At 41.6% G+C, this 24,076-nt stretch overlaps 2 protein-coding genes across 2 annotated transcripts in view; one reads left to right on the top strand and one right to left on the bottom strand.

The window, feature by feature from the left end:
- T265_10044 (hypothetical protein) overlaps positions 1 to 19,831 on the bottom strand; it is a gene marked incomplete at both ends in the record, with an annotated part of 29,564 nt that extends 9,733 nt beyond the window's left edge. Inside the window, 3 exons of the mRNA XM_009176298.1 lie at positions 8,954 to 9,331; positions 13,657 to 13,780; positions 19,640 to 19,831. Coding sequence (XP_009174562.1) covers positions 8,954 to 9,331; positions 13,657 to 13,780; positions 19,640 to 19,831 — 694 coding nt within the window. The remainder of the gene's footprint in view (positions 1 to 8,953; positions 9,332 to 13,656; positions 13,781 to 19,639) is intronic.
- T265_10042 (hypothetical protein) overlaps positions 1 to 24,076 on the top strand; it is a gene marked incomplete at both ends in the record, with an annotated part of 102,615 nt that overhangs the window by 34,919 nt on the left and 43,620 nt on the right. Inside the window, one exon of the mRNA XM_009176297.1 lies at positions 16,229 to 16,437. Within this exon, the coding sequence (XP_009174561.1) occupies positions 16,229 to 16,437 (209 nt within the window). The remainder of the gene's footprint in view (positions 1 to 16,228; positions 16,438 to 24,076) is intronic.

Genomic DNA, 24,076 nt, shown 5'->3' with positions numbered 1-24,076 from the left:
GCTGTGCTCCTCGAAGCCACAGATGAATTTGCAAAACCTGACAGTTTTTTGTTTTAAGGAACAACTTTTCCCTGTTGCATAAGCTTGCCTTACTGCTATTGTTGGTATCGGCTTGGAGACCTAACGGAGTAGTTCAGTAAAAGGCTATGTGATCTTCCTGGAGGATAGTAACCAAGAGGAAAACTTCAATTTGTCCATAAAACTTTCAAAACTTACGGATAATGGCAGCCAAACTGATGGATGTGTCAGTTTTTAAGAATGTTAAAAATCGGTCTCGCCACCAACAAGACGACCAGCTCGTTTTGGAGAATTCATCCCCGCGAGATATCGACCCGCACTTGAGACAAAGCTTCCTATGTTTTTATTTTGGTGCGTCCGTGTTTTGGTGTCCTGGAAACATATTCCTTTTTCTTCACTTCGTTTAAAGATCGTCGATTTCACTTGGGAATGTTTATTCCAGTGATCCGAGGCTTGGAGCCAACGCTTGTTAACGAAACACAAGTTCCAAACGAAATCTGGCCATTTTGATTGAGGTCGCAGAATGTGACCTTTGTGGTGCAACGACCGGTAGCTTGGTATGTCGAGCTGCGCATAGAGGACTTTCCAGCCTTCATAGCATGGTCAAAAACTACATGACAGCAGAGCAATTGGTCACACGCCAAATATTACAGTGCATGGGTCTTCTTCGTTCATTATCTGTGCAACTTCTGATGTAAACACCAGAAATCTCAAAAAATAGAAGGCTGGTACGTAGATTCCAATCAAATTCTAGTGTTCAGACATTGATCAGACATTGATGCACATTTTCAGACCTCATTTCAGACCACGTTTCAGCCTCACTTGCAAGCTTTTACCACACTGCTCCCACCCTGATATCGTTATTCCAGTTAACCTATATCAAAATGTGAGGCAGCAAATACTAGTTCTCTCCTTACAAAGGATCATTATATCCTGGGTTTCGAACTCCGGACATCTAATGTGTGAAGCGAGGTTTTTACCACCAATGTTTCTCAGGCCGCACCCGAATTATCCCTCTTTAATATATTTAGATTCATCCCCGTGACTGCATCCCCCAGATCTAATCAGGAAAGCTTAAATTGGCCCAAAATGAATTCACTTAATCGGACGGCAGACCTCTTACTGCTCAGCAAATTATATCGAGTACACAAAACAAGCGGCTGGGCAAAATTCTGTGAACAACCACGCGGTAACCACCATTCTCCTGCCATAACAACTGCATAGTAAAGTCAGGTCGAATAATATTTACGGGGAAAATGTTCGTTATGAACTGGAGGTGTGCCCTTTATTCCGGTGACCGTTCAGAAGTTTGGAAAACGAGACGTTGTGAAAGAAGGTGTCAACAATGACCTTCATTCACCTCAATATGTCTCGAAAAATTACTTTCTAGGCTCCCCTCTTTGCTGTTTGGCTATTTTCGAGTACTGTGGATAGAAGCATGTGCCTCAGTTTGAACGATTCATACTGATTTAATAGCAAAACAGTGAAGGCCCTTGAGTCAGTTCGGGTTTGTCTACCAAGTAATTTTGTAGGTTTTGAGTGCTGTTTGTCGATTCATTTACAAATAATTATTTTGCTTATATATTGTCAAATATCACAAACTCCTGAGAATCATGTGAACCTAAATAACAGAGCTGTGAATTGTGTTTCTATAAACACACTTACCACACGTATATTCAAGATACAAGCTTGATTTAGAGCACTGCAGTTGTTCGCTGCCCACTCTACTTGATTGCACTTCAATGCGCTGGGATCCCACGAGAGTAGGGGTGTCCTTTTGGAACGAATTCTTTTCCAATTCCTTGAGCACCATATTTGGATTAACTGTGCAGACCGTCTGACGTGTGCAGAGTGATGAGTAAAACCACGTGACGTCCTGATTGATGCATTGCACTGCCAAACAGAGCACGGATTTTCGCAACACCCAATAAATGAAGCAAACACATGGTAAAAACAACCCATTTTGGTAAAATTTGGTTCCACAGGCCACAAGTACTTATGTTAAGAGTGGAAGATTACTCTTGGTGAGTGATCATTTAGAAGAGTGAATAAGGGTACCATACAACAGATGTCAGTTCCCTCATTCAGTCAGTGGGTTATTCCGGGGCTACCACTCGTTAACAACGCCCCCGCACAAGTATCCTTCACATTACATGCTAGAAATGGGGGGTCAGGAATTGAACTGTTGCTGTAATCCGGCAGTTCGGGAGACCCAGTCGTTTCTGTCGAATTGGACTACCTCATATTTATATGTGATCATGGCACAAAGACGATTCAACTACAAACATTTATTTTCCACGTAAGGTTGTGTGAGGAGCCACTTTTGTTTAAGGCAATGTGAAAACCAGGTCTCTGAACATAGACATTTGGAGGAAGTTTGTACTCGCAGTCGCGACTCATTGCGGTCATCGAAATTTGAATGTGCTCCATTTTACACACCACTCAATGAGTGTATCAACTACACCACCGTGAAACTTATGAAGTTACTTAACATGCGAATGAACCCATATGATTGAACTCGGATCTTCAGGACACCAGCGTCCTCATGTTCTGTCGGCCGTGAAATGTCCACCGATGACCTAAGAGCCACAATTTTCCAATGAAAATTAAACAATGTCATCTGCACATTCCTTTATGTTTCAGTAGAGCACCCCACTTCCCTCAGGCTATACATTACTTTCATATTTATTGTTAGCTGCTTAAGGTGAACTATGTGTGTTGTCGTGGACAAACAGACAGAGCGAAAGTTTCACTGTCCTGGAAGATCTTTCATTTTTAGGGGGATATAGGGTGGACAAGCAATGGTGGGTTTTTTCCAAGAAAGCAGTATAACGTTAGAGAGTTGGTTTAAGAAATATGTTCATTGTTGATTGTATCATCAAACTGAGACATCCGGCTTGCGAGAGCTAGTTCAATCCGTTTGAGCGCATGATTCAACTATAAGTTACTTGTGATGTTGTGATCCATGCAAAGTCAAAATGGCACAAGAGGATACATCAGGTTTATGTCGCCTTGACAAACCGTCAATCAGTGGTCTGGGGGATTCTGCCTGAAAAAAAAACAAGCTAAGCAGTTTGCATAATTGTAACTTGTACTTTGCAATCGAAATTCGCTGTCCGGAAGTTCACAAACAGCCACCCACAAATTTGTTCGTGAGTGATTTATCGCGTTGAAAGTCATCATCCTAATAGAACGCTCTTGTATGTTGCTTTTGTCTCACTCTGGCCTGTTCAGTTGGTATGCATCGTAATTACAGCTGCTATGAACCTACCGGTTAGAAAATTCAATGTTGGGGAAGGGAGGGGCAGGGAGGCGGGGGTGCTGGGCGGTTGAGTGAAATTAACCCCTAACCACATTCGTTTTTCCGTTGCCGAATCCTCTTTGATTTTCGCAGCCACAAATGACCCACAGCCCAGACATATGTCAGGTTTACACGACTAGGAGAGCGGCGCCTGCCTCCTATGGTGGAGATGTCTGGAAATGTTCTACTCCAGTTAATTCAGTCTCGATCTGACAGGGATAGATCGAATTGGGGCGGTCTGGGTGGATGCTTCAAGTACGCAGCTGAAGAAGCCATCCAGTGATTCACCTATCTCCCCATTCGTTATAATAATGGCGTTAATCAAAATGTTGATCGTCGATGATAACGACTGTAGGACGTATGGTAAGAGGAAACAATTAGCAACGAAGCTTTTCCATACGGTAATAATTTGCTTACAAGGTAGACTAACTATACACAGTCGATGTACACCCAGTATTTGGTAGCAGTGAATTACGAAATTTTTAACTCTGGGTTATTAAACCGTTTTTGAGAATTCCTGCGCCAAATTTGGTGTAAAATGACACTTCACTGTATCGATTTGGGAATAAAATTGATACAGTTGAGAACATCACATAGTCTTGTCACAAGTTGTTACCCTTCGATCCTTTCTGATAATAATTTATTGACCCGCTTTCACAAGAGAGAAAAGTTCTAGTTGTTACTGGTGGAAGGAAGCGCGTCTTCGAGTGAGTTGCTTATTGACCAACACGGACTGAGCTGTTACAAGCTATTGGACAGGAAAACTGAAAAGGTGATTTGTGCAACAAGAGTATGAGTAATGCATTTGCATCTAAACTAAGAGAATCCCTTACGTTTTCGCTTGAAAATGTGGTTTCCCACCTGGAAGATGCAGGTAGTCCAATAGCTGTCCTGAACGAATTATCTGGAATCAGTTTTTGTCTCGGTGCGGTAAAGAACATGATGTCTCGGTGCATGTCTTGTCTTGACACGTGGATAAATTTTACCCACGTAAACCAGTCTATCACCCGCTAAACCAAAGATGATCCAAAGGGATACTTTCTTTCGTTGGAGAGGGGAGTACTTTTTTGTGGAGACTAATACAACCGAACATACACGATGTATTGGTATGAAAAATAAGCCTGCATTAATATTACGGCAATACACCAGAAATGAAGCTGAATGGAGTGCCGTCCTTTAATAGCACTTCCAACGAATTTGTGTTCCCTAAGGAAGACACTCCTTTCGCATCAAAAGAGGAAACAATCTAGTCGACCGAAGGCTGATTTCCTTACAAAAATAACTCCTGTATGGTTGCTACTCACAATACCTGGGGTTTTCATTTTGTGTAAATTGTTACCCTCACAAGTCTCATTGCCGAGTTCGACAAATTATCGCGTGTTTGTGAGTGAGAAGGAAAATTTCATCACGCCCAAAATGTATCATCTCAAGAACCCGGTATAATTCCGCATAGCAGCCCACACGCTTTAACTTGCACATTCATGCTTACGCACACAGTAATCTAGAGCAGAAAGTTGAACCGGCTATTAGGCATATGGCTCACACATCTACCCGCCTCAGCACTCTACTACACTCAAACCCAAATCTAAGTTTAATGAAGGTAATACCAGTCCCCATCCATTCACAGATTTTTCCTCTAAGCCCTATTCCGAAAAAAGATTTGCAATCCCTAAAGAAACTGAGTGATCTTTGTTAGCATTTGTTGATTGCCTCAAAAGTACACCTTCCAAATCAACTATTATGGAATTATGGGTCGACTACTCAAAATTACATCTTGATTTCCTCTCGTAAGCAAAGTTATTCTCCGCCGAAAATCTGAGGGGAACTGTAAAACTCTTCAATCCTTAGTGCATTGAAGCAGCCATACAGTTCTTCACTGCTTTTAGGTCTAGAGTGACGTTGCAGGACGAGATCTCAGAGAGAAAGTCGCAAAACCTACGCGTGTGGTCGAAACCAATTAACCAAGTCGCAGGTTCGAATTATTAAGATTTAATGCGCAGTGGTTTTACGATACTTCTAGGCCCTTCTGCATGCTTAAAATCGAGATTGGTTATTGCATCTGAACAATGCGTAGAAATTTTTGGACGTTTTTCCTATTGCACACATCATTCAGAATAGAATACTTCGCTCCATCATAGCACATGTGTTCACAGTCGACGCTGCCAGCTCCGACACACTGCACCCCACACAGGTGTTATCAATAATTTATTTATTGAAAAAGAATCAAATTTAGTTTACGAAATGTTAACTTTAATGTGGGGATATAAAACAAAACAAAGTGTGAAACGACATTAAAGATCCAAATGAGCGTATCGATAGTAAAATAGAGAACGACAATGCAGGTTACACTGTTTCATTCTTCGTTCATCGAAGTTTTTTATCTTCAGCTGCCCGGTTGCGTGTATGTAGTAGAGCGTGCGAGATGATGGATGGCTATATGATGACTATATATAATTTAGAGTGGATGAGGACGAATCCCGGAGCTTCAAGCTGATTGAAGTATACCTATTAAAAATCAGTTACAATAGTTATTCGGAAGACAATTCTGTTCCGACGTGTAGTTTATCTCTGCGTGTTGTGGGTGCAGGTATACAAGTGGCATAATTTCCAGAACATTTTAACGAAACTGGCATTTGCCAACAATGTGCACATTCTCCGTGTCCAAGGTGGATTCCATATGGCCAAGTACAATGTCAACCATGCTTATTGGGGCTCGAAGCCGACACCCCTCTCGAGTTCAGTATGACTAATTTGTGTTTATACCCTTCGCTTTGTTTACAAAAACAAATTTGAATGGTTCAGCTAGCAACTGGTGATACACACACGAGAGACCGATAGGACACGGTATGCGACTTGATGTTCACAGACCATTCTAGCATGGGCTAAAGGCCTGACGGACGTTTTATTATATGTCTACATGGGGAAATTTACGAGCATTGAAAATGTGTCCGCGCCTATTGTTGACAAAGACTTTGCCTCTTGTTTCTTTCCAAGTAAGTTATTGCCTGACCTTCTTCGGAAGCGTTGTTTATCGAAAGGGTAATGGTTCTCCTAATTCGCGTTTGTTCCACCTTCTTTCAGTGTATCTTAACTACAGAAATAAGGTTGAAGAAGTGCATCTGGAGGGACTTTGGGAAATTCTCTTCCACGTAGGTTTTGACGAATATATACCGAAAAGTATATCCGCTAATTTTTAACATCAAATATCTATAATAAAACCATATTTTATTTCCGATATTTTCGACTATGGGAAAATTTCCTTCCACGGACCATGAGCATTGGTTGTAAGGCAAAAACGCTCTTTTTGTGGAAAATGGTGATATGAATTCTTGGAGCTTGCGAGAGGCCAAATTTTACTTACCTGTCATGACTGAATAACTTTTCCAACAAAATGCTTCAATACCCTCTTGTACTAGAATTCCTCATTCCTTCAAATGACCTCCGAAAATAGACTTGAACTATCTGCTAGGGCTTATGCCCTACTGAAAGTCAAGATTCGGTTAAATTTGGTATACTAAGTTGCACAATTTGAGCTGCCAGCGACAAACAGTACTATTCTTTTTGGCTGTTCGGACGGCAGAGTTCATAGGGCGGTTCGGTGTGTAACAAGCAGTGTCTGCGGATTTCCGTTCCCACACCATTAAGACGACCAAGCCACTTTGTGTTAATCTTGCCTGACTGAGATAGAAGAAGGTACGAGGTGCGCTGTGCCTGATAATACGGATTTTAGAACCTCATTTTGATAAGCAAAATGTGCACATACAGGATTATCGAGTTGTTGGTCAAGACTTACGATACAAAACCATAGTCATAATGTTAAAAGAGTATTCCTATTTTAACAGGGGAGCTCAAGAGACTGTTTTCTATCACATTTCATCATGCAAGTACAACGATGAAATAGAGAGCCAGGTTACTGCGTTATTGGTATTAAACCAGTGGTACTATCTACCAAATGGCGGAAAGACTGACTGGTAGATTAAGACCATATCACAACTTTCACGTAGCTCTTTTACTTGCAAAGAAAGATGCCATACATCCGAATAGCAGTTGCTTCGAATATTTTAAGATTTCGCTGGCAAAAGAACTTCAGTCGATTTTAGTTACTTGCTGAACTACGCCGAACACGTCCACCTGTTTAGGCGCATTTAGGTGCATCCGTCGTGCGCTGGGGGAACAGTGTTAACAGGCTTGTCTTGCGCGCTAGATCCGGAGTTTAAACCCTTCATGACCAAGGATATACACTATTGTTGAGCTCTAATAACAGTAAAAGTAGTGCATCGTGCCCTCCCTTTTGGTTTAGGCTCACCAGAATGGCTGTCCAAAAGCGAACGATGTGGATGTGAATTCCACAACTCCTGCAACCGCCTAAAACTATGCTGAATACTCATCTGGATCATTCCGGTGATCTGATGGTCTGTGTCAGTTAAGTGACTGATGACAGCCCATGTCACGTTTTTGGCTGCTCCAGTATTTTGGTATATCAGTGAACATTCTGAGATTCTCTGAGATAATCGCTTTGTTGTTCAACGCAGTCTACAGAACATGAGCAAACAGAGTGATAAACATTAGGCTACCATAGACCAAATTCTAAGGATTCGAATTTAAAAACCAGCAACTGCTAAAGGGTATCCTTGGTTGTGCTGCATTTAAAATTTCTCTTAGACAGATTGTTTATCTGAAGCCGTGTTGCATTTAAATTTCAGCTGAATGAATATGGGACCTTTTCTTCTACTACAGGATTCTGACGGAAATTCTCCGTAACAACTGGTCCAGGTGACCAGTTCCTATAAAATTTTCCCGGATGATCTGCAGTGCGCTATCTGTTTTTCCATATGTGCGGACCCACAGTTCCACATTACCACAAACAAAATTATAGCCAGCTGATTCTTCGGTCCCATCATCTAAACCGGAAATGACGGTGATTTAGTCAAATAGACGCAATAAATGGGAATTTAGCTAATTCGGATAGGGAAGAAAGCCTATCGGAGTCAGTATAGCACCCTTTTTTCGAGACCAACTTCTTGCAAATATAGACTAAATGAAACGTCTACATCACTGATCACAAACTGCGTAAGGCGGTTCAGAAATTGAACCCAAAGTGTCCACCAAAGTCCGCTACTCGGCGAACCACTTGTGTGACGGTGAATGGGGGCTCCTTGATCAGACGTCCGCTACCTTCAAATTGCCCTTCAAATGCCCTTCAAATAGCCACTTCATCTTGTTCCTGAATGAACAACTTTCCTTGGTTTCAGTCTTCCATTCGTCATTCAGTCTTTTTTGTCACTTCAACTGTGTTTACTTTTAGAGGGTACCGCGGAATCCGACCATATTATTCGAGACGGGGCAACTCGAAACACTATGAAGCGAACCAAAGGCCAAACTAGCCTCATCTCTTCTTGGTATTGAAAGGAAACAACATGAGAATGCCGGAATAAATCTTCAGATAGTCCAGATCAAATCATTACTCATTTAGATATGAACTGCTCATACAAGTATCTAGCGCTTGGAATGCATAAAAGCAGCTGTCGATAAAATGATATCCTATGAACGTGACCTACTTCATAAAAAGTAGGCAAACGATTTCAAAGCTCCATTTGCAAAGGTCTACGAACACATCTAAATCTGCCTACTCACCTGATAAATCCTTTTTGGTACACTGGTTTTTACTGATCAAGTGGGAAACCTGCGGTTCGTCTGATATATTATGCAAAGACTTGGCTTCGAGAATCAGCAGCTTGAAAGCTGTCCCAAGAGTGGCGCAACTGATTTCAACGTAGGAATCTGCGCATATCAGTTCAGTTTGAGAGTAGGCTGAAGAGGTGATGAAAGCAAAAAAATATAGACCATGCTGTCTGTTTTGCGCGGTACATTTCAGTTTTAGAGTCACTTCATTCAAAAAAACCAGCAAGCATTGTAAAAACGCCTCATCTTTATTGGGAACGCTCATCCCATGAAACTCAAAGATATTCCAAACTCGTAACTTCTTGGCTGATAGTTGAAGACTTAAACGTTCTGTAACAAGTGGCTGATCAGCGGTGTAAATAACTCGCACCTAGTAGGAACTCATGCTGTCTGTTTTGCGCGGTACATTTCAGTTTTAGAGTCACTTCATTCAAAAAAACCAGCAAGCATTGTAAAAACGCCTCATCTTTATTGGGAACGCTCATCCCATGAAACTCAAAGATATTCCAAACTCGTAACTTCTTGGCTGATAGTTGAAGACTTAAACGTTCTGTAACAAGTGGCTGATCAGCGGTGTAAATAACTCGCACCTTAGTAGGAACTGGCGCCTCTTATCCCCGCTCTTTTGAGGTTCGTGAGATTTGCATTGCCGATAAGTCCCATCGAAGATGGAGGATCTATGTAGTGCTCCATGGGCGTTTAGCCCAGATTGTCACTAATCCTCTGAATGTCATCCCATAGTGTTGTGAGACATCTGGCACTTAGATTCGACATGACAATAGGTAAAGACTGAATGTGAGTAAGCTTTTAAAAGCTTTTTTGTCGCTAAGACCCGGTGCTCGACCACCGTGTTTGGGTATGGATCACAAGCCGTGAACAGTGATTCATGCCACGTCCCACTGCCAAACACTGGCTTGCGCAAAACCTCGAGCATCACGGGCAGGTAGTTGAATGCCCTAGACATCAGTAAATGGCTGAGGAATGTGACAAAAGTTGACTGCAACGTTGTGTGTGCGATCAAACAAAAATGAGACTAAATAACTTGGCCTGGCTACACAGTGACGAAGGTGACACCCAGTGTAATGTGTACATGCATAGCTCAATAAACCCACAAAATGGATCATGTCCTGTAGAACATTTACCGGTCACATTAATTTTTTGGTATCCCTACGTCGCAGTCGTCAACTCGAAAATAATCGGAGCATTGTCAGGAGTGCATTCTTTGTGAACATTTTAGATTTCAGTCGCTCTTCTGAATCTTCTGTATTAGAATTTTTACGATGTCTTTTCAAACCCACTCGAAAGACATTTTCCAATTTGCTACTTAAACTCCATTGCTGTTTGGTGCTATGAACCCGAAAGCCCGAACAGTTATGGGAAATTCCCATGCGGATCATCTGGGAGGGTGCAATGCCCCCTCATAGAGGACAGCCACAATGATGCCTGAAACGACAGCTGTTTAGAAAACCAAACCTATTTCAGCATAGGCCGATAAAGACTATATAGGATTTAGGAGCTTGGTGAAAATGGCAGTGGTGTTCACCCGAACAACAACTAATAACTTCAACTAGGCTGCCCACAATGTTGGTGTAGCAGCAGAACAACCACGTTCGAATAAGTTGTCTAATAGCGGGTCTTCTACGCAGACGATACACGACATCCTTAGGATGAGTTCGCATGATCGTAAGTGTAACTGCTCATATATGAACCAAGTGAGACTGCTTACGGACCCAGAGCACGCGATCTCATTTACTTTGTCCAGCATTATAACCATAGTTGTCACTGACAAAGTAGTTACGAATACAACCCCCGAAAAATATAAGATTTTATGCCCAGCAGGATGACCCTTGTAAGGAGAGCACCATATCCAGAAGTAGGAAGGTTGACGGTCGCAGAGGGATGAATGCACGTGACACCTCAGGGTGGAACTTCAATGACAAGGGAGTAAAAGTAGCAGTTCTAAGTGCCCAAACCGCCACACCGTGGAGCTCCAAGGGTCAGGTTTCAATAGATTACTGATCTGGCTGACGAAACGTTGCTTCACACTGTGATCCACTTTAACGAAAATACCATAGGCCCAAGGTAAAGCGGAATCACAAGCTCCCGAAACAAGTTTCTAAGTAATGCGACTTCCAAAATGCGGGTCTGCTAGTCTTGACAATTTAAGCGCTGGAATCTGTAAAAATAATTGGTGCGTTTATGAACTGACTTGGGCAACTGACGTCAATTTAATTTACACAGTTTGTCCTCTGTTTTAGGCTAGTTGAGTGCAGAAGAAACTTCTGGGAGGTAGAGTGACAGTAGGCCGGACTTCTCAGAGAAGGACAAGCATATTATTCGGGCTTTACTAATACTCCCTGTTTGTAACACCTGTTTGAAAGTGATCAATAGTGGTGTGAAATCCTTCTGAACACCACGCTACGACCTCAAGGGGGCAATTAAATCTGAGGGTACGCATTACCTTTCAAAGGCGATGATGGTGATTCTGTAATTGAAGCTAAATTATCTCCGCGGTACTGGCAGGTACTCCAATACATTCTGTGTGGTTGGCGCCCTCTTGAGAAGTTCATTTTGGTTAAAACCGCAAATAAGGAAAGAGCGGCTTTAGTTGGCCATTTGAAGGGAACTATGATAGAAACCTCACGCGAGAAAATCACCCATACAACAGACCATTTTCGGTCGCTCCTTTGGGGCCGCACGGTTCGGCAGTGATAACCGTAATACTACCCAAGCTCGAGTGCAGCCTCTTGGTTTCCAGGAGTACGGTGTTCACTTCAGCAAGCCTTATCACGGGCAAGTGGTTGTGTCGCACCTTCCGTAGGTGGTCAAGGTGTCACAATGTAAATCTTGAATGACGAAGAACACGGTTTCGGTCTCGCTAGTGCATCGGAAGTCTATCTGGAAGTAGGCTCGTGTGGAATCCGAGAAAACACCCTATTTGAAGCCTTAGAATTGGACAAAAGCTTTTCAGCGATATCAGAGATCCTTGATCTGCGGTACCAGTCTGCACGTACACTTCAAAAAAAATCTGCAATCATCAATTTAATATCATCTAAGTTTTTGCTCCGTTTCAAAGGCAGTTCCGTCATTGAGGGACTTTCAAACTCAGCATAGTACACCTTAAAATTCAATGCAATTTCGCTCTGTACTTTTACGTGTTCACCTCGGTTTGAAATGCCGTAATACATCCACAGAAACACACCAAAGTTATCGTGTTTCGTGAATTCGATTTCTTCTTAGCGGAAATAAACTCGAGCAAAGCTTCAAGTGCCCTGTCAAACCAGTCTCACCAATTTAAAGCCTTTTAAACAGGAAAACGGTCAGGGTCTGTGCTATTCAGATAAATATCATGTAATATCCAGTTAGTACACCGGTAAACGTTTTATCTTGGTACACTTAGACGGTTACTGACTTGGATTTGGGACACATCAAGTCCCAACATACGAATATTGTATCTTTAATGACAGGAGATATTGTGCCAAAAGGATTCCTTCACTTGTCTTTCTCAGGGTTTGCTGGAGGTTTCTTAAAAGTTCTCAGTTTAGGTGCTTACCTCACGGGTCAAAGTGGTGGTCCTGCTCGTAGAGGTTGCGCGGTTAATGAAGATGGCTTATGGCGGGAAGTATTGTACTTAGAAGGATCGCTATATACCCGCACGTCTTATGTTCTCCAAAGTTGAAAATTGCGCTCGCCTTTAGAGTACACTTTGCAAGGAAACAAGATGCGAAAGCGGTTGATGCAAGAGATATGGCGTAAAATTGACATCCGAGGTTGGGTTTCTTAGTCATCTCTATTCAGAGTTTTGAAAATGAACTGTTTTTACAAAGTTTTGTAGACTTGCTTATGGATGCGACAGGTGAACCAGTGAACAAATAGTAAGATTCAGGAGGATTATCTCCTATCATTGAGAGCCTACGTTAAATATCCAAGTGGCCTCGCATCTCTTAGTTCCAACAGTAACTCAGCTGGCTCCAGAGCACTACCTATCAACCATGACCATCTATCCAGAAGTGCACCGAAATAAGGTCAAAACCGAAGCGGGTTACTTTGTGAAAGCATAGAGACCTGGTCCGTGCATAGTGAGCTGGATTCTACATTGCGCATGGAGGTTTCACACATTACTTTTTGTCATAAATTGCACTACTGACCTAATCCCTGTGTGAACTCGCAGGGCATAAAAAAACGGATAGTGGTTGCCTCCAGATGATTCCAGTTCTCTGAGGAAAGAGAAAGGTGTTTTGACCGAGTGAAGCGTTAAACTATGATCACAATAATGTTGCTGGTTGCCAATGAGATGGAGGACGACGCGATGAAGACGAAGACGGAAGAGACGAACGAGACATGCTGGATAAAATATTGCCTAACGGAAAGTTACATAGTTAGCACATACTGATAAACGTAATATTCAATTTTTTTTAGCTCACTAACTATGAATTATCCTGACAGGATGGGTTCTTAAAGCTCTTCCCCTCAACAAACAGTGCACCAGGCATTCATCGGGGAAGATTTTTGTTGGAGTGGAGTACAACGTTAAAAACAGCACTGCGTTAAAAAACGGAAACAAAAATACCAACGAGTTAAATGAATTTCGCATACACTTTGTTGTTTATCTCAGCAAGAATGCCTGTTAGAGCTACTCTCTCTCTCTCACTTACCGGGTAAGCATGTGTAGTTCACAAACAGTGTCCTCCGATGGGGACATTCTGAAGACTGGTAAAGGCGACTGAGTTTTGATAGGATATCACATGTGTTCAAACCGTTACAAAGACTTTGTACTTCCTGAAATCGATTGAAAAATAAGAAATTTTTCAAGGGAGGGTTTTACTATCCATTGACAAGATCATTTGATGCTATAGGTGCTAGTGATTCGCAAGCTCACTGGACTACTGAGCACCAACAGGTTCCAACAGACATCCTTGCACCATTCAACGTCTGGAACTCGACACTTGTGGCGAAGCCGAGAACACGGATACTTCAAATATCAGAATCTTTCCTACTACTTCCAAGTGACTGAACTTGTGCATTACTATTCTGTGCACCATGAAAGATCATTTTCCCATCGGCATAATACGCTATTCTTAAGGCTGCTGAAATTATGTGACAGTCCACAACCGGTTTCACACTTCTTGGGGCTCATCCGATAAGCACAGCCCCGAGTTGCAGTCAATCCATGTGTTCCGCTTGTACCCAAATTGCACGAAACTGATGAAATACACTTATTTGCCTATCAGTTTGGTCTTGACAAGAGTATTACCTGAAACCCATCTGAATCTGTTGTTTATGATGTTTATGAGTCAGCCGGTTTCTGTGTGAGTACCCCGTCAAGACCAAGTTGATATGAAAATGAGTGCAATTTGCTGATAGTTCACCATTTTTTAATGTGATGTTCCCAGTTAAATTATATTACTTTATACAATGCGTTGGAGGAAAGTAAGCTTCATCCTTGACAGAAGACATTATTCTACTATTCCAAGCAATAAATTAGCACGCCACTGCTCACGGAAAAAATATGTGAATTCCATTTATTTTCGTATTTTTTTACCTATTCAGAATATTCACATCGTAATCAAAACCTCTGTGTTTACGCCAAATGCAACGGGCGAAATACTGTGAAAGAAAAGTCTTAACAGAAGTCTTAAATTACTTAGCATCCGGAAAAAACTAACAAACCTAGGTTTTTCATTGCTTGAAATTACTGTGTTATCTCCCATCGGCTGAGTTTAGTGTGCCAGCGCCAGGATATCTTACGAGAGAGCGCAATCACAAAACATTATGCGTGAATTTTATATGCTAATACAAACCTTAACCGGCGCAAAGCAACAATATTTATGGTATTAGTTCTCGCATCTCACTGCACTCGTGGTCATCCTCGGTCGTTATCTTGCACCATAACCTAGATTCTGGTGTCACCAGGTTCACACATGTGTGGCCGAGACTAATTACCTTGTTTCCGGAGTGGTACATATCACATGTCCCAGCTAACGCCAGCAACACTAATCGGTAAATGAAAGTCACTCCGCAGGCTATACAACGGTAAGCGTTGTGGATTTTGGTCTTTTCTAAACTTATTAGCACTACTAACAAAAGCGGAATTCATGATTCAAAAAGATTCCACCGTATGTTTTTCGGCTTACTATGATCTCAAAATGGCCCGCGTTGAACTCATTTTTGTGTTATTTTTCAATGATGTACCTACTTCACGCCTTTTTAGCACTTTTCAAGTGTCGTAGTTTTTATAGGTTCTACGGTGTTCATAAATAGGATATTATAAAGCTATCTTGTAGGTGAAATGTCTGTTGACTTTTCAGACCAGAGCAATTATAGTGGCTTGACGAACTCGCGCCATAATTCTTCTTACTTTTTCGGGTGGATACGCAGGCGAATTGAATTATCTGCATCAAAACAACATCACTGTTTTCAATGACGGATCTCTCTCGATATTCTAAGTTACAGGGAATCTATTCGTGCACAAGAGTTATTAGGGAGACACGATGCCCGACGCCTCAATTACATGTGATAGGACCACATGACTCTATGCTGATAAAAGTAGCTCGCTTCCAAACACAGTCTTTAATACGCCATCTAGACAATACTATTTTCGAACTGACGTCTTCCTTGCACAACGAGTGCCGTTCCAAACTCAGTGCACCGTAATGCCACGCCTTCAGTATTTCGCAATTCCATGATGTTCATTAGGACAACTGACCCACAAACGTAAACTGAATGTCATTCAGATCAGGTCGACTTCTAACGTGAATTGACGGATTGACTCATAGTTTCGGTACCTTAGTGGGAAAATTCTGGTTCACAGTCACCGGAAAAAAGATGCAATCTCGTCTGAATGGCAGGCGACTAAGATTTTCGCAGCAGGTGCTTTCCAAAATTTCGTTAAGTTGTCACATCTGCTTTGGGTGGAAAAAGTCTACTAGAAAAAATGAGGCAAAGAAGTTTAACAACGTGGATAGGGTTAAAATCATTTGACTGATATATACGTTCAAATAGAGTCCCCATAAACTAGCTACTCTGGATTGAGGCCATAGGAAAATCTGAACGCCACTCAAAATATGCTTATCTTAACTACCGATTATTTTGCACGAACTAACTTGTGAAGTCTGCCCAGGACCGAATAACTTAGCTTCTAGTGAATTAGTGCTTCAAGATGCAAGCAAATTAGACAATGAAGTGTTGCAAAGCTGTTACATTCTTTTGTGCTGCGTCTTCCACCAGGTTCTAGAAACATTCTAAGTGGCGTGAGTCCTAAATCTCGGCTGTGGTTATCTGAGGAGTGCTGTGATTGCGCTGTACTTCGGCAGGGTCTTCTGGTTGTTGCTGCCGATTGTCGAAAACGGGAAAACGGCATAGCAGAAACTTTTGAATTCTACTTCAATGGTAGAATGAAAAAGAGTTCAATGACAATCTATGAATCTACCAATAAAGTGAGACACTTTAAAGAAAATTCTTAGCAGATAAACGGTATTAACGTGTATCTGCATGGAGACTTTATTGTAGCAGAGCACCCACTAAGCATTCGTGGGTCGGACATTTTGAATAGGTTTACCTGTGTGTAATTGCATTCTGCTTCCTTCAAGTGCTTTTATTACATGTGATCCCAGCTGGCTTGTTATTTAATGGCGGTTGTCACACATTTTCAACATAATTACATTCCGCAGCTTGCGTCTTCATGACGTCTTAAGCACTGCACTGGTCCAGTCACAATGTTCAACTTCCCGGTCGACTGCTTGATCGTGTATTACTGATAAGCTCCCAGTGCGCCGAACCGCAAACAAATGCCATGAAGTCGCCCATCCAACACGTTCCTGGTTTATGTATTTTGTTTAAAGTGACTCATGGCAATTCTGGAAATCATCCAGCCATCCTTACAAACACACTATCCGACAGTCTTGATGCAACAACTTCGGTCATACTGCTTCAACTTTACAGATATCTGTAATCCGCACACACATCCCACGACAAATCAGATGAATGCTTCTTTCAGAAAGACATTTTCACCTCAGGAAACCATGGAAAATTCTTTGACAAAACAAAATTAGCTATATTTGAACTTCAAGACATTTTACGGGCACGTAGGATATGGACAGCAATGTTTTATGACAATTCTGAATATCATATCTCAAGTGACTGTTCGTGAACAAAAAAACATGAGTTTCTTTCGAAGATTCAAATGGTCTAATTATAATGTGATTACAGGAAAAGAGCCTTTAGAAACTAACACTGTCGTTTATTATTCTCTCTATGTACGAGTTCACAAAGACCTAAGGGTGTGTTTTTCAGGTCTTAATATCCGAATTTTTTAACGGCTTACATGAGGAATCTTGGCAACACAATCCAGCCAACGACAACGGTATTTTGTAGAATATACCAAATTCTCCCAGCTTAAATAAACAAAAACGGTCGTATCCACAGGACCCGAAGAGTATGCCGCATTTGTGCACTATCTAGCACTCTTTACACGATGTACCTAGGGTTTTATACAATTCCACTGGAAACTACCGTCAGGATGCACCGTTCAAATGCACAGCAGTTGTTTTGAAAGGATATCGATCGATTTTTACCAGTCACCTGAGGAATTAGAACTGCTCGCCCTAAACCTCTGAATGTAGCACCTGGGTTAGTTGGGATACATTAAGTCGTGTTGGCGGAAGTGAGGACTAAAAATGGCGGGTATTTGCAGCTAAATACATCCCACGTAGGCTACGGGCTAGTTTATTGAAACAAAGCATTTACCTATAGGTAGCACTTTTCACTTCCTGACAATTTGATGAATACGAGAGGTAATGAAAATATCACCATCACGTTCAGTAGTAAAGTGAAGGGCGATTTGGGGGATTTTAGCCCGTAATTTTGCCCAGTATCTAGTGGATAGAAAAATTCTGTCACATAAATCTGCCAATGACGATAGCGTAGTTGCAGACGAATATATGAAGGTTGAAACTCCCGTTCATATGGCATGTGGTGTATGCGTAAATAAGCATAAATCATGACAGGGTTTAGGGGTGTCACGCAAGCAAACAAGGTTAATATGTTCGTATAACTGGTATTGCAATGTTAGTCGCAGACATAACCAATCGATCTCATCATCACCAGTCTGCATGCAACAAACTTTGTTCAATTTTATGAAGCGGCAATAAACGAATCACTGTGACACTCGGTATCACATAATTGGTTGTGATATGACCACGAAAATGTCCATGGGAATAATCCCGCGGTTCAGATGAGCTGCTCTCACTGTACTTGCCAAGTGCTTAATATTTCTGTACCTTAAGTGAAACCTAGAACTTTAGATGAGCTGATATTCACTAAAGAAAATAGTGGAACATTGTGGAATACCAGTCTATTGCACTTCCCAGGGTTTCGCACTCTCACTGTAACGCCTCATCGCCTGGGTTCTGCAACATGGGGGATAAGTCAGAAGTAATGGCACGTTTATACTGGCACGCGACAAACATTTTGAAGATCACTTGTGGTTTTGAAAAGTATTTTTATGCGCAATTTGCTTCCCCTCTATAGTACTTTGTGCTACATATGAAAGTGAATAATACCAGACCTAACCGTGCATTTTCCTGTTTCGTCGCCCGTAGAAGTGCTTCACAGTTTGATTAAACTTTTTCTCAATCTCCTTGAGCAGCTTTAGCAACTCAGTGATTGAAACCTCCTATTTGTCAAGAGGGTGCACAACGTTTCAAGATGCACGTAAAATTCCCCTAAAAAATCGCATAAATGACTAATTCTCGGCATGACTATCTTGATCTTAATTAATAATCACGTTGAAAGCCACAGTTGAGCATTCTGAAGTTAACACCTACATTAGTATTTGTGCTAGGTTGCAAAATACCGTTGCATTCGCTTTTGCAGCATAATACACTTTGAAGTAATCCTAAAGACTTGTCCCTGTCTTGTGAGATAAACGTTCATGGTCTTCCTGACATTAACTTACCTTGGTTCAATTAAACATATATAAGTAAACATGTTATTGGATTACAGACAAAAATTTCCAGACAAATTTTTCTTCCGGCATTCCGATTCACAATAAGAATGAGGCAGATGCACAGTGCTGTGAACAAGGCAGCTGGCGGATAAGTAGCGCACACTGTTGATCATCTGCTCGTCGCCGAACGATATAGTGTTCAGCAACTGGCTGGGAGGTGGTTGGTTGGAATCTCCCTAGAGTTTCGTGAGATGCGACTTGCTGATCGGGTGCTATATGTGTGCAATGCCTTTCAACCGTTCGACACAGATGGATGAAATCTCCAATGAAACTATTTCAAGTGGTTTTCTAGTCGAATGGCTATCATCCACACACAAACGTGTTGCTTCGGTCCATTGTCAAGCAATGCCATTCCAAAAGTTAAGTTGATCATATGCTTTGTCGCAGCCAGGTTTATTTCGGCTGCATGAATTCGGAACAAAGCTAGAACCTAGGGACCATATGGTGGGATTTAGCATGGTAACATTTGTTGTCCTGTAATGTTTTGATGTTCTAAGGAAAAATATATAAATCTTACTTCAAAAGAACGTGATCGGACGACTCTTCGTCTGGGTGGGCTTAGCAAAATTTACTTCTTCAAGTAAGGCATCAGCAACTTATATCGAGAGCAAAATCGTCTGAAAAGCACTTACAGACTTCACATCACCTGAACTACATTGAAAATTGCGCAGCGGTTCCTTCTTTTGGGCAACAAACATATCATGTTTGTTTGCTTTGGCCGATTCCTCATCTTCGGATAACAAACAAGGCTCATCCGGATGGGACGTGTGACCCAGTTGGACACTCTGGATGTGCAACAACGCGCCAGAAGGACATTGAAGCATGGACCCTCGCCCGTAAACGTTTTCATTCAGTCTGTCCTGGGAACCAGGTAAACATCCAAATAGCTCCACGAAACGTAGCTCTTGAAGAATAGCTAAACAAGTGTGAACGAATAAAATTCACGAATGCACATTAAAAGTGGCGACATAGTTCATGGGGTAGAAGAGAAATTGCAATGAATTACCACCTCATCTCAAAGAATGTTCATGCGTTTTGGATTGTTCGAAATGAATTAGGACAGAATGCTCATCGATGTCTACTGAACAGCCTTATGTAGGCGAAGCAGCAAACAGGCCGCAGGCTTACTGGGCGATCAACGGCTTTCCGTAGGCGGTCAATGGAGCACAGAGTAACGTGTTGCCTACCCGATGACTTTCGACTGACTGATTTATCAACAAGTAGCAGCCTTAGAAATTGAAATGTTTACTTGGTTAATATTGTGCCCAATCAGACTGCTGTTAAGTTGAACAAAAATGTTCGCTTTTTCTCTACTACATCTGGCCACTACTTTTGCAAAAATATCATGTTTCAGCAACAAATATCACAGTTCATGAATGCTGCGTAATGCTTCGTTGGTAAATGGAGCAAATCCTGCAAACCGCTGGGAGCAATGTCAATGGTAAAATAAATATTTTCAAGCGGGTTATGTAGCTTTGTATTGCACTGCTCATAAGGTTGCTGAAAATTCGTCGGTTATGTACCCTTCATTTGCGGTGCACAAATATGTGGTAACAATATCCTTATCGTAAATATAAGATGAAGGCAGTAATGTTAAAACGATAGCCCACCGTTTTGCAAAGGATTCCATACTGTCATCAGATGAAAGCAGATTCTCAACCTTAGCATCACTAACATGCAAAATCACTTATAAATAGCCAGATATTCTTTAAAATATGGATGTCTGAGGGAAAGATCGGAACGAATATAGGTCTTTCAAAAGAAGGTTCATATTCCGCGGAATCAGCCATGGTTTTGTTTGACTACCGAATGGCTTTTGATCCAAATATTCAATTTCGTAAGAAAATCTGCTGTCTGTCTACATTTCAAATCATGTTGGATGTATTCTTACCCTTTTTGAACATACTTGAGGGCCAGAGGGAAATAAATACCAGATGCTATCGAGAACCACTTGTTGCGAATTTTAATTAACCAAAGCTAGTATTGTGCCCCTCATACCACTGTCTCGAAATCGGTATGCTGTTGCTTGACACCACTTTATCGTTCATCCTTTGGACCTTTTGATTTGTTGTCCTTAGCATCACGTAAAGAACACCAATTACTGACAACACAATTCAATTATCATTTATTTTTGAAGAGCATGGTCACAAACATAAAAAGGAGTGCAAGCCGATGAATGCGAAAGAGTAACAGGAGAATATGGGAGAAAAGAGAGAAACATCTCATTCGAAATTATCCCAAGGGCAGTGCCAGTCTGATGACGTGAATCCCACACTATGTAAAGATTTTGGTATGGGAACACGCGTCTAAAGACCAACAACCAAAGAAAGAACAAACAATGGTGAATGCTCTTCAAGGCGCAGTGTGCGCTAGCACAGTCAAGACTCGCACATCAGGCACAAAGTGACCGTCATACTGGGTCTGGTGTGAGATTAAATGGCAAAAATGTACCTTCAACGCCATGTGCCACGCATAAAAGTGTCATAAGTACGCAGGGAGCCCACAACGGCAAGCAAACACAAGTCACTGACTGCGACCTTAGGAAGTCCCAGTCCAATAAGAGCCTTAGCGGATTGAAAAAAGCAGATCCCTGTTACAAGCTGGGATGGGACTAAAATAACTTGCTGATACCTCATTGCTTACTGGGCTCAAATTGCCTGAGTGTTTAATGTCTATCCATCTTGCAGTTAGAGGCCACTTGATGAGAGCCATTAATTAGCTCGCGTTTAAAGCCAGACCATGATGAAGGCATGATGATGATTTGCTCATATCAAATTTTTATAGCTTGTGTTTGTGTATACAGAGGCTTGCATGAACATCGGGGTTAGAATAAACCACTGAACATTTTCTACCGCGATTGACGTGGCTAGAAAATTGGGCTGGCATGATCTATGGATGTGACTTCAGGCAACAGCGCAGGAAACTTGTTGTGGATTCATTATTTTTTAATCTCATCTCAACAAATACAGTGAGGGTATTTGTGAGACGAACAATCTTTCGATGTCGGTTTTCGACTCAGCCAAAAGATTCCCGCTTCGCCCCCGAGGGACAGGATCTTATTACTCCTCATTAATTGTTCATTTGAAGACCAGGATCTCAAGCTCCACTTGTAAGCCCTTGTTGGGCCACAGATCCATCAATAACTTGTTTTTAGAGTTAAATGGGAAAGGAAAGATCAGCTGCCGTTGAGCACACTCTGTGGCACATATCTCAATGACGCATCAGTCACAGACCCTTTGTAGAGGAAGTTCAACCGTGAGACTAGTTTAGTAGTAGAGCAGTAGACCTCAAGCTGGTAAGAGCAAAACTAGTGACCATACCAAATAATGTTTGAAATTCTTTAGTCCAGGAGAATGGCCAGCACGGACAAAATTTCCGCATTTTCCGGTATGTTTTGGAAGGTTTGCCGCTTTGCTTATCAACTCAGTGGTGAAGTTCTTCGGGCCACGACGTGGTGGCTTTTTCAGGGAGAGGTTTATATTCAGATGTTATATATATATATATATATATGTTAAATTTTGAGTCGTTGGGACAGTGGTCATAAATAAGACTGGCGCTTTCGAAGAAAAACGTTTGTGATTATTTCCAAAAAATCCTGAAGCTTTATTCAGTTAGGTGTAGCTATGATCCTAAAATTCCACAGTATTAGGTTGCATGTAGGCGTTGAATACGCTTCTTACCATGATACGCTTGAAGAAGGGTTGAGATCCCGGCTTATTTTTCTAAGATCGCTGCTCATCCATAATAAGTAACTAACTTATTGTCGTATCAATCCATAATCCTTGTCAATCTCCTCCGGCTTATGCCTGGACAGAGAAAGCTTTAATTTTACTCACGCATCTCCCTGTGGTCGATAATTGATTCCTCATCGCACAAGACATTACATCACAGACAGACAAAGGTATTCTGTTTGCAATTCATTTGTTTTGCCATATTGATAGTCCAGAATGCCCTTGTTCTTGGCTTTCTTCATTAGTTCGCGAGGTGTGTTGCTCCATCTATTCCACCTTGTCCATTTGCTCTCTTCATTTAGCTCAGGTTGAGCACGGGTAGTTTTCGTCTTCCTCTGTTGAAGGTCTAGAAGGGGTTGCCTTGTTTCTCAGGAAGTGTGGAAATCAGGTAGCTTATTCAGATTGGATACTCCGGCTATCAGTTTACTACTGACATGGTAGTATTGACAGCTGGTGCTAACGGAGGACCAATTCGTGGGATCCCCCAGGGGTTTAGGTACGACAGCACTTTAGTACTCACAAAACACTCCAATTCGCACAGTACTTGATGTTTTTCATCTAAGTATGAGTTAACCATTCTACTAATAAGCCTCTCGTGATCGAATGGTTAACCGTTCAAACTACCGGCCGAGAGGTGGCGGGTTCGAAACTCCATGGAGTTTCGTGCAATAGGCATTGTTGGTGACTAAAAAAGAATAAAACAGCTGCACAGCCAGCCTCTTGAGCATAGACTAACTCCGTCTACAGGATGCGATCTTAATTAAAAATTTCTGCTAAATTTTGACCGTATCCACCCAAATCATTTTTTTTAATTTTTCCCTTTCTTTTCTACACGAGTGTAGTGAATATTGATCGGGTGCTAAGGCTAGCATTTTCTTACTATTTCAAGGAAGTAAACAGTGCATCGTGTTAAGGAAACCACCATATTTCGAAAATACGTATGCCCCATTGGTTGTGACTGGTATGAACGAGCATATGAATGTACCACTGAAGGTGCTGTTACAGGGTTGTTTCTTTGGGAGAACTAGTTTACATTTATTCAAACCAAATCTGCCACTGAGCAAATGTGAGTCGTGAAACAAAAAAAACACGGTTGTGGGACTAGTCCATTCTGTACTCATTCTTGAGCTACAAGACTTTCGACGCAGTGAAGTAGCCTGAACTTATCAAAGAACCGTGATTTTTCCCAAAATTCATAACTGGTTGGGCATGAACTAAATTCGATCGAGTCTTAGAAACCACAAGGCCAGATGCAGACCAGCGCGCTGAGTGATTTTTCTGCCTAAATAAATAAATTTGTCGGTCAGATCGACTGCAACGCATTACGATTTGACGCGC

The sequence above is a fragment of the Opisthorchis viverrini genome (genome assembly GCF_000715545.1).
Source record: "Opisthorchis viverrini unplaced genomic scaffold opera_v5_332, whole genome shotgun sequence".
In the NCBI taxonomy this organism is placed as follows: Eukaryota; Metazoa; Platyhelminthes; class Trematoda; order Opisthorchiida; family Opisthorchiidae; genus Opisthorchis; species Opisthorchis viverrini.
The sequence above is the reverse complement of the archived record's forward strand: the minus strand, read 5'-3'. Positions and strand labels throughout refer to the sequence as shown.